At 41.7% G+C, this 14,356-nt stretch overlaps 1 protein-coding gene and 1 long non-coding RNA gene across 2 annotated transcripts; both read right to left on the bottom strand.

Annotated features, from left to right (window-relative positions):
• Positions 1-2,721: 2,721 nt before the first annotated feature.
• Positions 2,722-5,152, bottom strand: LOC122031435 (flap endonuclease 1-A-like; the record flags this gene model as incomplete). Its single annotated transcript, XM_042590552.1, has 9 exons — positions 2,722-2,744; positions 3,840-3,924; positions 3,987-4,106; positions 4,190-4,240; positions 4,417-4,482; positions 4,681-4,728; positions 4,820-4,868; positions 4,955-5,008; positions 5,088-5,152. Coding segments are annotated over 9 exons (561 nt in total), but the record flags the coding sequence as incomplete, so codon positions are not given.
• Positions 5,153-5,218: 66 nt separating this feature from the next.
• On the bottom strand, positions 5,219-5,999 carry LOC122030812. Its single transcript, XR_006125619.1, has 3 exons — positions 5,967-5,999; positions 5,619-5,736; positions 5,219-5,277 (listed from the first exon to the last, which is right to left on the bottom strand). It is a non-coding gene; the product is annotated as an uncharacterized LOC122030812 (long non-coding RNA).
• Between the last annotated feature and the right edge of the window lie 8,357 nt (positions 6,000-14,356).

Here is a 14,356-nt window from a genome sequence, read left to right as displayed (position 1 = left end):
AAAATGGGAGAGTGATCTATCAATATCACGGAAAGAGACCCAATGGACAGTGCATGATTGGTAATTTTTCTTGACAAACTCACAGTCACAAATTTCTATGCAGGTGAGGTCTACTTGTGACTTTTGTTAGGTTCGACCAATTGGAGGCCGCTACTGCCAAACACTAAAAGCTGCAAAATACAGTGGATTGTGAGTAGGATTCGAACATTCGTAAATACATTTTATGTTTATCAATTAAATAAATAAATAAATTTAAATAATTTATTAAATTAAACACATATATTTAAACATATATTTATTCAATTCCTTAATATGAAATAATTCATAAGCAATATTTATAAATCATGTTCATTAATAAAATTTTTATCGACTTACTTGATCATGTTCACGAATGACGATTGATAATTCATCGATGAGTTGACTAGATAATCAACTTAATCGTCAATAGTTGAATGACAAGGAGGACAATGATGTGATATAAAATTTGTGCAGAAGAAAAAAGACAATTAAAAAAGAGAGTTAGGGTGATGGGCAAGGAGTTCTCTAGTATAGCCACTCCGATGCTCAAATTAGAGGAGAAAGATAAAGATTAAGATTTTGATATATAAAGTGATGTATGTGCATACGTACCTGAAAAGTTGTGAAGGGTTCTCTTTTATAGAGAAACTACGTACCGTTTCCTCTTTTTCTTTTTTACATGATCCTTATTTAATCCCCTAAATAATATAAGATTTAGTCAAGCAGTCAATCAAATTAACAGGATTTTTATACTAGTTATTCCTTAAATAACAAAAGATTTAGTCACACCATCCTTTTTTTCCCTAAAATAACAAGACTAACATACTTTCTTTCCATTTTGATATTTTATCCTATATTAATGAGAAAACAAGAAGTCCGATAGGTTGGTGAGCCAGGATTCTTGAGAGAGTTGGGATCCAAGAGTCCTAAGAAGGTCAAGAACCAAGAGTCCTGAGTAGATCGGGAGTTGGGGGTCCCCAGAGGATCAGGAGCCAAGGATCTCGAGAGGGGTCGGGAGTTAGGGGTCCTGAGAGGATTAGAAACCAAGGATCCTAAGAGGATCAGGAGCTAGGAGTGTGAAGTGGGTCGTGAGCTAGGGATCTCGAGAAGATAAGGAGACGAAAATCCCAAGTGGGTGTAAGGATCTGATGCATAAAACAACACATAATGCAGCGGAAAAAGAATTCCTCCATAGATCCTTGCGAATACTGTATACTGCGTTTTCCTATTCTATCAAATAGAATAGTTATCTTTGTTGCTTGAATTGGTACTCCTGGCAACAATTTTGATTCGGATGCAAATCTCAACGTGATCAGCACGTTCGCGCCTCTACGGTATCTACACGAACATGTTCTTCGTCCGTCTCATGAACTCACGACTTGGAGAAGAAACAACTGTTGTTGTGCTAGCAATTACACAAGGTTATTTTTAGCCAAGAGAAGAAGAGGAAGAAGAACAAAAATTAAGAAGATCACCATCACCTAAAAGGTTACTTCACCTATATAAGGTGACTTCACAAAATGTTACTTTACTAAAAAGGTTACTTCACTAAAAGGTTACTTTACCAAAAAGGTTATTTCACCAAAAGATTACTTTTACAAATGACTTTTGTACTCATCCAATGAATACTGATCCGGTGGTAAGACGAGGCCCGCCCGGTAGGAAGTCAAAGTAGTCAACACCCAAGGTAAGCGTTCGATCAGACGAGATACATTCCTGAGTGGCAGGAAGAATAGCTGACCCAACATCTCGATAGTTTGGCCTGATGTCGAGTTTCAGCCGCTCATAAGGCAAAGCGGGAAGAGACGAAAGCCGAGCGACCATCCTGTTCAGCTAACAAGGGACACGACATTAACCAGACAGTTAAGGCTCCCTCGTTCGACAGGGTGGAGTCGGGCATCAAATCACCGACCAAGCGGACAACCAAAATCGGTTCGACCTTGGTGTCGCTTGGAGGGCATTAGTCGATCGGCTCCTACGTTCGGCCCAGGGACCGCGCTCACTACAACAAAAACTGCAAACGACAACGGATATTATCCGATGTCGTAGGGTGAAAAAACCGTTGTAACTGAGGGTGTTGTAGAATGTATGGCCCTACGACAACAGTTTTGAATTCGTTGTCTTTGTAGACATTTGACAACGGTTTTTATCCGTTGTTGTATATATGCTCAAATTTGGCTACGAAGGATACGACAACGTTTTAAAACAGTTGTAGTAGATAATTTCAACAATAGAAATAAATCGTTGTGGTAGACTTTTTTTACAACAGATATAAACTGTTGTGGTAGATAATATTTACTCGTTTTGCTTTTTTTTACAACAGTTTTAATATATTTTACAACGGATAAAATCGTTGTTTTTTATCACTTTTTTAAAAAAAAAATCGTTGTGGTTTACATAGTTTTTACAACATTTTTAACTGTTGTCTTTAATGTTCATTAATACCAAACAACCAATCTTATTTTACTATAAGCAAACCACCAATACAAAACCAAATATTTACTACATTAAATCCAAAATAAACATCCATATATACAAAATGAGTTGTTACTCATCAAAATACACATGTTTTCTATTATTGTTCTCCATATACATTAAATCACATGTTTTCCATTTGTTGTTCTCCATATGGCGCACTTTTAATTTACAAATTAGCAAGGCAAGCTACATCCTAACAAAGCTCACTTCTTGCATCAAAAAATCTCAAGCCTCACGAATTGCCCCACCTGCAAAAGAAAAATTCAACAAAACTTATAAAATTCCATAATTCCAGATTATAGTCTACATGACAACATGAATTCTTGGAAAATAAGCAATACAAGGAAACATGCCATTTTATACTCGAAGTTGCATGTTTGAGGTGGTTATAGTCAAAATTACTATAAATATGATTACCAAAGAATAAGAGCAACTAAAAAACTACTTTTATCCAGTTAGGGAAAAAATAGACAATTGCAAATTTTCCTCCTCTTACGTTTTCAACTAATGACTGGTTTAAAGACGATTTTTTGCAACTTCATCAAGTTTTACATTGACTCAAACTTATGACTACCCTTGAACATAATCTTTGAGTATCTATTTGTACATGTTGCAGAACTGTTAGCCACTGCTAGAAGAATTGGAGAAACTCTTCCAACTAATGTACTCCATGTGACTCAAGGAGCCTTATCAAAATATGGTTCTAATAATAATAATAATAAATCCTCTCTTAATCACTGCATTCATGAGTAACACATTGGAAGAGGAATATCAAGGCTGTGTCTGAAAGGAAAAGAACTCTGGTATTCACAAAATATAATTTAACCGTCAGTCCTTGCATAATGCAGAAACAACTAAATAAGCGTCATGTAACATCAAATGTTAGAATGAGGTATTGGGCAAAGGTATGTGTATAATTTATTTCATGGAACATCAAATGTAGAAACAGAGTTTTTTTTCCTTCAACCAAACATTTAAAAAAAAATAGAAATTTCCAAAGCATGACATAACTGCCCAAATTTGCGTTGGATATAGATACTTGGATAATGACACTCAAACAGTGACACTAAGAGTGAACAATCACTAATCCTATTGAACACATGTACAATTTGTAAAAATAGCCATGTCAGAGATTGCGATCATACTCATGTTGAACTATATCAAGTCCAAGTAACATAGACATGGAACAGTTGTAGCACTGACACCAATTCAACCACACAAGCATTATCATACTAGAGATTTGAATGAACATTAGTTATCAAATTTCGTAAACAGTAAGCAGTAGAGTACTAGCCTTGTATGTTAAACTTGTTGAATGTACAATATCTCATAAGAAAGTTTACCTTTAATGTTATCACAATAATCACATCCAGAGAGAATACACAAATCAATGAACTGATCCATAGTGAGTCTTAGTTCTTTAAGAACCTGAAAAATAAGGATGAGAATAAATACAGTAATTCAATTAGCAATAAGCAGAATAAATATACCTTTGAAACGTCAAATTCCATCACAAAGATTTTTTTGGAACTAGGATCCATTAAATGATGGAGAAACCTTGGTACCCCAAAAGTTAAAGTATCCATGTTTTCTGAGGCAACCGCAAACACCTAGAGATTGATAACAAACAAATACGTTTAGGATATTAAAGTTAAAAAAATAAAATAGAATGTGTTACATTGCATCATTTTACCTTGTCACTTTTGCAAAGAGCTGCGCATTGAGCTTCTGCTTCACAGGGTGCCTTTAGATCAGAAAGATGAGTTTAGCTTCTAAAACTAGAGATACAATACTTGTATATTAAGCAATTGCATGCAGCTTTAGGAAATGTTTGCAAGAGAAAGTAAAATTGTGTCATTGTTAGTTCAAATTCTTGTAGCAAGGATAAAGAATTCAATAAGTGAAAGTGGACTAGTTTACCTCAATAGTAGGCACACCCATTAGTCTTAAGAGACGTTTACAATCTTTATTATGTTGCTTGGTTACCTGTGAAAAAACTCTACAGTCATCTACTGGAATCAAATTCTTTAAGAAAGTAATTTGAAAGTTCAAAATATATTTAAAGAAACTCTATGTTACATATGAAGAAAACAGATAATCAACATGCTAACTTTATGTTGATTGCATCATAATCAATAAGATCCTCATGGTAATTTCCAATAAAATAGCAATATCAAAGATTACCTTGACAGTCCTTTTGCTGTATTTTTCAATTCCCTCCAAATCACCAGTCTGCAAACAACAAATGTAACCAAGATAGCAAAAGAAATTCTAGCACACTAAGGAGTCCCAATAAAGGTACTTGTTATGCACAAGCAATGACCTCAATTGTTGTGTTCAGATCGTTAGTTGCATCTTTCCTCTTTAAATATCTAAAGAATAAAATAAGCTTAAAGATTATCATTATCTTGCAACAAAAAAAAAGGAGGGGGACAATGACAAAACTGTAAAGACTAGCCTTTTGGCAATTTCTTGTTTCTTCAACTCTGGAGGTTGACCATCAAATACATATCTGGCATAAAAAAGATGATAATAAAATATGGTGGCTGAATGATAAACAAAATGATATTTAGACATGCAAATGGACTTACACTGGCTCGATACCTGCTTCTAATAATCTGATAGTTCGATTGAACATCCCTTGCAAATGACTTATCGGCCATATAAAATGTCAAGAGTTAGAAGAAGAAATAAAAAAGTCCAACTCATGCATAGATTTTTCAATGAACTCTGCAAATTCTTTCCTAATTCCAGGAAGTCCTCGAGAATCACTATATGCACCTGATTGCTCGAAAGAAAGTTGAGATTCTTATCAGAATGACTAAAACAATATTTACTCATCAACATGAAAAAAATAACAAGGCCTGCAGATGATGTTTTGGGTTTGTTACATATAAAGATACAACTAAAAACTGGAATATGACACAAATGTTATGAAAAGGTCAACATAAAAATTGCTTGGGTTACAAATGCACAAACAGTACAGAATACATTTCTTTTCCAGATCACCGTTAACAAGAGCAAACAAGTTGCAAAGCAGTTTAGCTTGAGAAACAGACTGCATCAAAAAGGAAAAGGTTTAAGTAGACTGCAAGTTGAAAATTGTAGGAATATGTGAATACCTAAACCACCCGAATTCAATAAAAGATAATGTTTAGCTCTTGCAATGACATCTGCTGGGAATAAAAGCCCGACATTAGGGTCATCCAATAGAAATGGAGCTTGGCACAATGCTACCACCTGGAGAATAGTATAGGTAAAAAATTACACCATTAAAAAGAGAAATCTAATGGAAAATGTCTCTTTAACTCAGGGAGCACAGAGAAGGAGAAATTGCTCCATGTACAAGGAATATTTGACTTGTGAAGATGATTTTTTCTCACTGAGTTCCTTAAGTCAAGCAATAGAGAAGAATGATCAACACTTTGATACAAGTAGTTTTTAAGAAAGAATAAAGAGAAAATGGAAACCTGACGGGGAAATGTTAATGGCTTCTATCCGAGAGCATGAGGGTTCCCAACATTTGTGAAAATAATCTGCAAACAACAAAAAAAACCAATCTCATGGAAAGTAAGTCCAACTAGTATCTTGTTTCTTAAGAATAAATTGCAAGGGGAGTGCAGTATTATAACCTCAAATTTTAATCTCACAAGTGGCATCCCAACAAGCTAACAATAAAAAGAATCAAAGGCATATGTGCACTTCATATCTTGATACAAGCAATAAAGTAAACATATACAGTTCTAAATAACCCAGGAAGATATCTTCAACCAGATAACAAGAATGGAAAAAAAACAATCAAAGTCAGATCTTTCAGGAATCTAAATAAGAGCCTCTTTCAATAAAATTTATTCTATTGAACTCAAATCATGTTGTGGCACAAACAACGAAAATTGTGTATGAGAAAGCATCATAACCTTCTTCCCCTCCTTCTGCAACTCCGAAGCCCGCAGGTAAAGCTCCCCTTTGACAGCATATGCAACTTTCTTCACATTCTCATTCAGCAACTCGTAGTCCAGCGGCTTCGGCGCCATCCTAATACTAATTAATGATTTAAAATTAGAACTTCTTATCTTAATACTGACTAAACAACAAAAGGAGTATAGAAGAGGTCACATGCTAATTTTATGATGGAAAGCAGATCAAACTTACTTGGACATCAAAGATTCTGCTGCCTTCTCCAGGCATGGAAAAATTAGCCTATTTTGACTGAAACTTGTTGACTCTCTTTGTTAGAAAATGGGCAGTCTTCTTGGAGCATATAATGTAGAAATATGCATCTCCGACTCTGCTGCAGTTCTATAGACATGAACAGAAACAACAATAAACAAGGATGCCATGGCTAAAATCCTGATGCTTTTGCAGTCTGCTATAGACCCTGCAGAAGAAGCTTGCTTACATGCGAAACAGACGTATGTTTTCATGTTCTTCTCTGATCTAAGAAGTCATTAAGAAAAACTAGAGGAACAAATCTCGTGGAAAATGATCGCCATATTCAATTAATGATACGATTAAGACGATTTCGTGAATTATTTTTTTTTAAAAAATGACCCTAATTCGATTGAATCTGAAGCAGAGGAAATCCTAATCGAAGGAAAAAAAGATCGAGCGCAAACCTGGAACTCAGAGATGTGGTACAAGCTCATAAACAAGCGGAGGGCACTGGCCTGGAGGAGCATGGGCTTTGGCTTCCCGCCGTCATCCTCCTCGCCTCTTCCCAGCGGTGCGAAGATGTCGTGTGTGTTGCTATATAGGGAAACATGTTCGAAGAACCCTCTGCCAAGGCCAGACGACGAAGCGACGGCTTGCGTCCCGGAGAAGGTGATGAAGACCGCAGTTGGCGCTACCTGCATTGGCACGCAGGCAGCGGGTCCAGGCTTGTGCCAGAAGAGGGGAAGATGCAAGGAGCGCACCAAGGACATGGCTCATCTCGAACCTTTAGGAGGCAAAGGTAGACAAATCAAGAGTGAGGGTGAGAATGAGATAGAGAGGAGAGCACACCGTTGTGGAGGAAGATCCAGTGGTCGACGGGATGGCGTGAAGAGATTGTATGAGGAGAGGGAAAGAAAATTGCCCTAGGTTCGGGAGCGCGAAGGAAAAACACGGCGCCGAAAAGAAAACAGTGAGGGAAAGGAAAACAGCGAGGGGGGAAAATGACCAAATTCAATTACAACGGTTTTTTTCAAAACTGTTGTCGTAGACGCTAAAAACGCCGATAAAGATAACGGTTTATAAAACCGTTGTAAAAAGTGTTGTTATTTTAAAAAAATATTGCTCAATGACAACAGTTTTGCCAAAATCATTGTCTTTTATATTTAATGGGGAGTTCAAAGACAACGGTTTTGGCAAAAACCGTTGTCTTTGAGCAAATACGCAACGCTTTCTCTTAAAACCATTGTCGTAGGGGTGTTGTCGGAGTTTTTGTTGTAGTGGCTAGCCGAGCGGCTCCTCCGCTGGGCCCAATAAAGGACAAAGGGAGCAGTTGGCGATATCTTCCTAAGAACCAGTGCCGCCGACAAGAGGCCTGGTCGGCGACATGGTCAGATAGAGAATCGTATGATGGAAACTTCTACTATCACGCCAGAGATATGCTCGTGCTATCAAGGTATGGAGTCAGGTACGCTTTTCTGACACATCCATTCCAGGTATGCTTTGAGGAGCGTACATGCCTCGGGGGGCGTGCGCGTGCTTCTCGGGAGCCCTATATAAGGACCCCTAGACGTCGACGGAGGTATGCTCACTTCTTTACTGTAGCTACAGTTCTCGTTTCCCCTTTGCTCTACTTTTTCCTGCCGGAGGTCTTATTTGAGCGTCGGAGGGCCATCGTCGAGGAATCCCTCCTCGGCTTGACACTATGCTTGCAGGTCCACGTCGGTGAGAGATCTACGTTTGCAGTCTTCGACCAGGCAACGGGAGCGCCACATTCCCAGCGTCCATCCACTCAACTTTCGAACAGGAACAAATTTGGCACCGTCTATTGGAAAGACACTTGAATCCGAGCCAAGGAGATGGAAGAAGCTAGACGTCAACACACTGTGAGGCTCTCCCAAGAGGAGCTCGACGAGCTCATACAAGCGCGGATGACCAAGATAATAGAGCAGCAATAGAAGGCACTAGCCGATCGGATGGCTGAACAAGCCATCTCAGCATCGAGAGGCCAAGCGGCTCACGAAGACCGACCGGAACATCTCTCTATATGGGGCCAAAACAAGGATCCGACTGGCACGCAAGCAGAGGTGTCACCCGCCCCGATTTTATTCCATCAGGCCTTGTTCCAGACGCTATCTGAAATCGCGCAAACAAATTGAGACCGGTCTTCCTCTGACGAACCTCCCGCTCGGGACGCGAGAAAGGGCAAGGCGCCCCAAGCTGACTCCTCCCCCGAACGGATCAACCGCCAATTCTCCGAGGTAATTCTGCAGGATCCTCTGCTAAGGCACTACGCACCCTTGGCGATCGACGAATACAATGGGTCGACTGATCCAGATGACCATCTCGGTAAGTTCGATAACGCCGCAACCCTTCATCAATACACAGATGGGGTTAAGTGTCGAGTCTTCCTCACCACGTTATCGGGCTCGGCACAATGTTGGTTTTGAAGATTACCAGACGGATCGATTCAGAGCTTCAAAGATTTTTTAACGGCCTTCCTCCACCACTTCGCGAGCAGCAGACGCTATCAGAAGACCAGCGTCAGTCTGTTCTCTATGAAGCAAGGGCCGAGAGAGACTTTACGGGCCTACATTCAATGTTTTAACCAAGCGACCATGGATATCACCACGGTCTCATCTGAAACTATGATGCATGCTTTCACCCAAGGGCTCATCGATGGAGACTTCTTCCACTCACTCATCAGAAAGCCGCCTCGTGATTACGACCATATGCTGAGGAAGGCCAGCGAGTATATCAATGTGGAGGAACCTCAGGCGACCCGAAGGAAGGAAACACCATCAGAGCCATCGGTGCACGCCGAACGGAGGCCGTCGGTCGACCAACAGCCTTCGAGAGGGCCCTGAGTCGATGTGGCCTGACAGCATCAAGAAGTAAGGTCACATGCCGTCCAACACGTGGCTGCCGAACGACCGAGGCCCAAGGGGAAGGTATGGACCCCTATGTTCTGTGCTTTTCACCAATCGAAAACCCACAACACCCGTGATTGCCGCGGAGTCCCTGCGGTCGCTCAGTCGACTCCCAGAAGTTACCACCGCCGATCGCCTTCCCCCGAACTACGATATAGGCGGCCGAGTACCGGACGACAAGAGGAGACCAGAAGGCCACCCGAGCGGCAACATCATCATCAAGCAAGGAGTGATGACCACGCCCAAGCCTCACATGAGCGAATTAGACACTCCGCTTGGGAGGAGGAAAACCGAGGCAATGCCGCTCGGGGTGAGATCAACATCATAGCTGGCGGACCAACCAGCGGAGACTCCAACCGAGCCTGGAAGTCATATGCTCGGTGATTGGAGATCCATGCTATAGGATGTAGCCAAGAGAGGGCGAACGGGCCTGAAATCAGCTTTGGCCCCAGGGATCTTGATGGGATTGAAGTGCCGCATGACGACACCCTCATTATCCGTGCGGTAATCGCCAAGTACACTATTCAACACATATTTATTGACATAGGGAGCTCGGTCAACATTATCTTCAAGAAGGCCTTCGACCAGCTCCAAATCGACTGGGCCGAGTTGCTACCGATGACGACTGGTGTTGGCCATATTACATGTCACGTGGCACATCAAATTAATAAAGATTGGAAACTCACTAAAATTAAGACACGTGTCGTAGTAAGGAGTCCCAAGTCATATTTTTCCAAGGTTAACTAGTGAATGTGTGTGAATTCTAGAATTGGCTCCAATCAAAATCTCATTTCACTTGAGTACCTTCAATTTCCAAAAGTGCTTTAGAACAACTGAAAGAAGATCAAAGAAATGTTACTTTCATCTACACATGATTTATTTCCTTCTTATCAAACTTACAACAACTAATTCGGATTTAAATAGACCATTGAAACATATGAATTAACTTCTATATCTTCAATCTATAACCTCAGTAACTTCAAATTCAATATCTAAAATAAGAGTTCAACATTAAAGACTCAAAACTAAATTCAATCTTGTATGAATCGAGATAACCTTCAACCACAATTCACATTCATAGATCAAATGATTAATTTCCATCTCAACCTTGCTGCATTGAAACTTATTCTCCAACTGTCAAAACTCTAATTCTCAAACTCAATCAAGAATGTTAACAGAGGAAACAATGTAAAGTTTAAATGATTCATTCAACATTGAAGCTTAATCTCTGTTTCAACAAATCCAAGCATAGAACATAGGTTTTCTGAGTTTAAGACTTTAAACTAAATTCAGAATGATATCTACAGCAATACAAAATTCAAAATAAAAGAAGTTAGTAGCTGAAACAAATACTGACTGCAAAAATTCACGAAATCAGAATTGACAGGAAGAAATCAGAACAGATTTGCAAAAGACATTCAAACAAGAACAAAATGTAAGAAAATAAATCAGATCTAACGATCTGAGCTGATGTATCAGAAAGGAAAACAAAACAAAACCTAAATCAAACGTTCCTTAATCACATATCTTCGTCGCAAGCCTTCTTCTCCCTGCTGTCACTACAGAATTGCCGTTGAGAACGCCCTTCGGCAAATGGCTTTGAATTCTGAGCTTCCAACTAATCCCCCGGATGATCAAAACTTCAGAGAACGCCCATACAGCTCACACCCGAATGGAATCCACATCGCACAAAGAAACAGAGCTGGAATCTGAAGATTTGCAACCTCCAATAGATTGATCAGATCGATCCCAGAGTTGCTGATGGAATGGAGAATACGAGTGTGATCGGAGCCTCAGAGAACGCCCATCAAGCTCCGGTGATGATGGAAATCGCGGATCGGAGAACGCCCCTGCATCCGGATTACGAAAATGGGCAGAAACCAACTGCGCGGACTGGAGAACGCCCCTGCCGCTTCTGTGCCCTCGGACGATGATCGTCGGAGCTCAGGGAATCGCCGCCGATGAAGAAAACTCACTCTCAGATCTGGAATGGTGAACGGGAGCTGCGACGTCGCGGTGGAGAAGAAGACAGTACTGTAGCAAAAATCGCGACCCGAGCCCAAGTGTTCCTGTAGCTTCTCATGCGTTTTAAACCCTCCTCAGATTTGATCCGACGGCTAAGAATCATCGGGGCTTGATCAATGGTGGAGATGTCTCAGATTGGAATAGAAAGCTCTAGATCTTCATCAACAGCTGAGATGCGCTTCTCATTAGGTTGGATGGGCTAGATCTTCAACGGATGACCTAGATCTGCTTAATCTTCAATGGACGGTCCATAATGCTCCAAGGTTTGATCGCCTCATTTAGCCCTTGATTTGAGCCCAAATGTGGTCTGATTTGATCAGGTCCATGACCCTTTTGATGCCTACAAAATAATAATCAAAGATTAGCATCAAATACCATGATAATTGGCTAAATTACAATTTAGTCCGAGATCACATGCAATTATGAAATATAATGTATATGTGAAATTAAGGTATGAATAAATCATCAAAAGCATGCATTATGAATCAAGATAATATAGTCAAAATCATGGTTATCAACGACCCCTTTGTATGGGTTCACCGGCAACGAGGTCCAGCCGATCGGCCAGACAAGGTTGGCCATATCACTCAGAGAGGAGCCGCTCCGAAGGACTAGGACTACCACTTTCATCGTCGTGAACACCCCATCAGCCTATAACGTTATTCTGGGCCAACCAACCCTCAATGAATTCCGGGCGGTAGTCTCCACCTATTGCCAGAAGATCAAGTTCTCCGTGGAGGATCGGGTCAGATAAGTTAAAGGAGATCAACTGGCTGCTGGCGCTGCTATGTCGAGATGGTGAAGGCGGAGGCTAAGTTCGCTCGAAAAGTTCCCCGACTCGAGGTAAACTCCATAACCGAGAAACCTCCTACTTTAGTCTATGAAGAAAAAGAAGAGGTGCAGATACACCTTGGCCGGTCAGAGGTAACAACTTTCATAGCGGCCGACCTACAAGCTGAGCAGAAGGCCGAGTTGATTAGATGCCTCCAGCAAAATCATGATGTCTTTGCCTGGTCCACCCATGAACTACCCGACATTTCCCTGAGCGTAGCACAGCGTGAGCTCCACGTCTGACCGGACGCTAGGCCGGTGAAGCAGAGGAAAAGGGACTTCAGCGCCGAGCAGAATTAGATCATCCGAGTTGAAGTAAAGCAGCTATTGGTGGCCGACCACATCATAGAGGTCCAGTTCCTGAGTTGGCTCGCGAATGTAGTGCTGGTCTCGAAGCCCGACAACAAGTGGAGGGTCTGCATCGACTTTCAAGATCTCAACAAGGCTTGGCCAAAGGACTTCTACCCACTGCGGAGGATCGACTAGATGGTGGACTCCACAGCTAGGTGCGAGCTGATATGCATGCTGGACGCGTATCAAGGGTATCATCAAGTGCCGCTCGCCTGTGAGGATCAAGAGAAGGTTAGCTTCATCATGGCGGACGACACCTATTGCTACAACATAATGCCGTTCGGACTAAAGAATACTGGGGCTACCTACCAAAGACTCATGAATAAGGTGTTCCGACAGTAGATCGGACGAAACCTGGAGGTATATGTCGATGATATATTCATCAAGTCCCCTCGAGCTGCCGACCTCTGTGCGGACATAGAAGAAACCTGCCAGACGCTCTGCACATATCGAATTAAGCTGAATCCGAGCAAGTGTCTGTTTGACGCAAAGGGTGAGAAATTCCTCGGCTATATCGTCATCAAGCGGGGCATTGAGGTGAACCCTAATAAGGTGAGGGCGCTGCAAGATATGCTGTCGCCAAGGAATTTGAAGGAAACTCAGCGCCTCACCGGTCGGATAACTGCCTTATCTCGATTCATCTCCAAGTCTGCCGATCGGAGCCTCCCTTTCTTCAAGATATTGCGCCGAGTTACCAAGTTCCAATGGGACGAAGAGTGCGACAGGGCGTTTGAAGAACTAAAGGCATATCTGAATTTTCTGCCTGTATTGGCTAAGCTGGCTGCCGGCGAGCCGCTTCGCATTTATTTGTCCTCGACCGAGCACGCTGTCGGTTCGGCGCTGGTGCATCTGAACGACGAAAAACACCTAGTGTATTTCCTGAGCCATATTTTAAAAGATGCTGAATCTCGCTACACTGGTCTCGAGAAGCTTGCCTTTGCTTTGGTGCTCGCCGTTCGAAGGTTTCGCCCATATTTCCTCGCACACACGATCGTGGTAATGACCAACAACCCTTTGGGAAGAGTTCTCCTCAATCCAGAGGCATTTGGGCAGCTAATCAAATGGACAACGGAGCTTAGTGAATTCGACATACAGTATCAACCCCGAACGACCATCAAGGCACAATCCTTGGCGGACTGTGTCACTGAAGTACAGAATCCCGAGCCACAAGAGACTTGGAGGGTATATGTGGACGGATCATCCACTCGGCAAGGAAGTGGAGTTGGTGTACTACTGATCTCCCCCCAGGAGGAACGGATGCATTTGTCCATTCAGTTAGAATATTGGGCCACTAACAACGAGGCTGAATACGAGGCACTTATAGCAGGCCTACAGGCCGCTCGACATGTCGGAGCGATCAAGGTCTTGATTCACTCGGACTCCCAGTTAGCCACTCAGTAACTCACCAGGACATTCGAGATAAGCAGCGCTCGACTTAAGCTCTACGCCGAGGCCTTTGAAAAGCTAAAGGCCAACTTCCGGGAGGTGGTTATTCATAAGATATCCCGAGTGGAAAACCAAGTGGCGGATGAGCTGGCTAAGTTAGCCAGCTCCATATCACCAATTGTTTTATC

Source organism: Zingiber officinale, chromosome 11A (genome assembly GCF_018446385.1).
Source record: "Zingiber officinale cultivar Zhangliang chromosome 11A, Zo_v1.1, whole genome shotgun sequence".
NCBI classification, from domain to species: domain Eukaryota; kingdom Viridiplantae; phylum Streptophyta; class Magnoliopsida; order Zingiberales; family Zingiberaceae; genus Zingiber; species Zingiber officinale.
The sequence above is the reverse complement of the archived record's forward strand: the minus strand, read 5'-3'. Positions and strand labels throughout refer to the sequence as shown.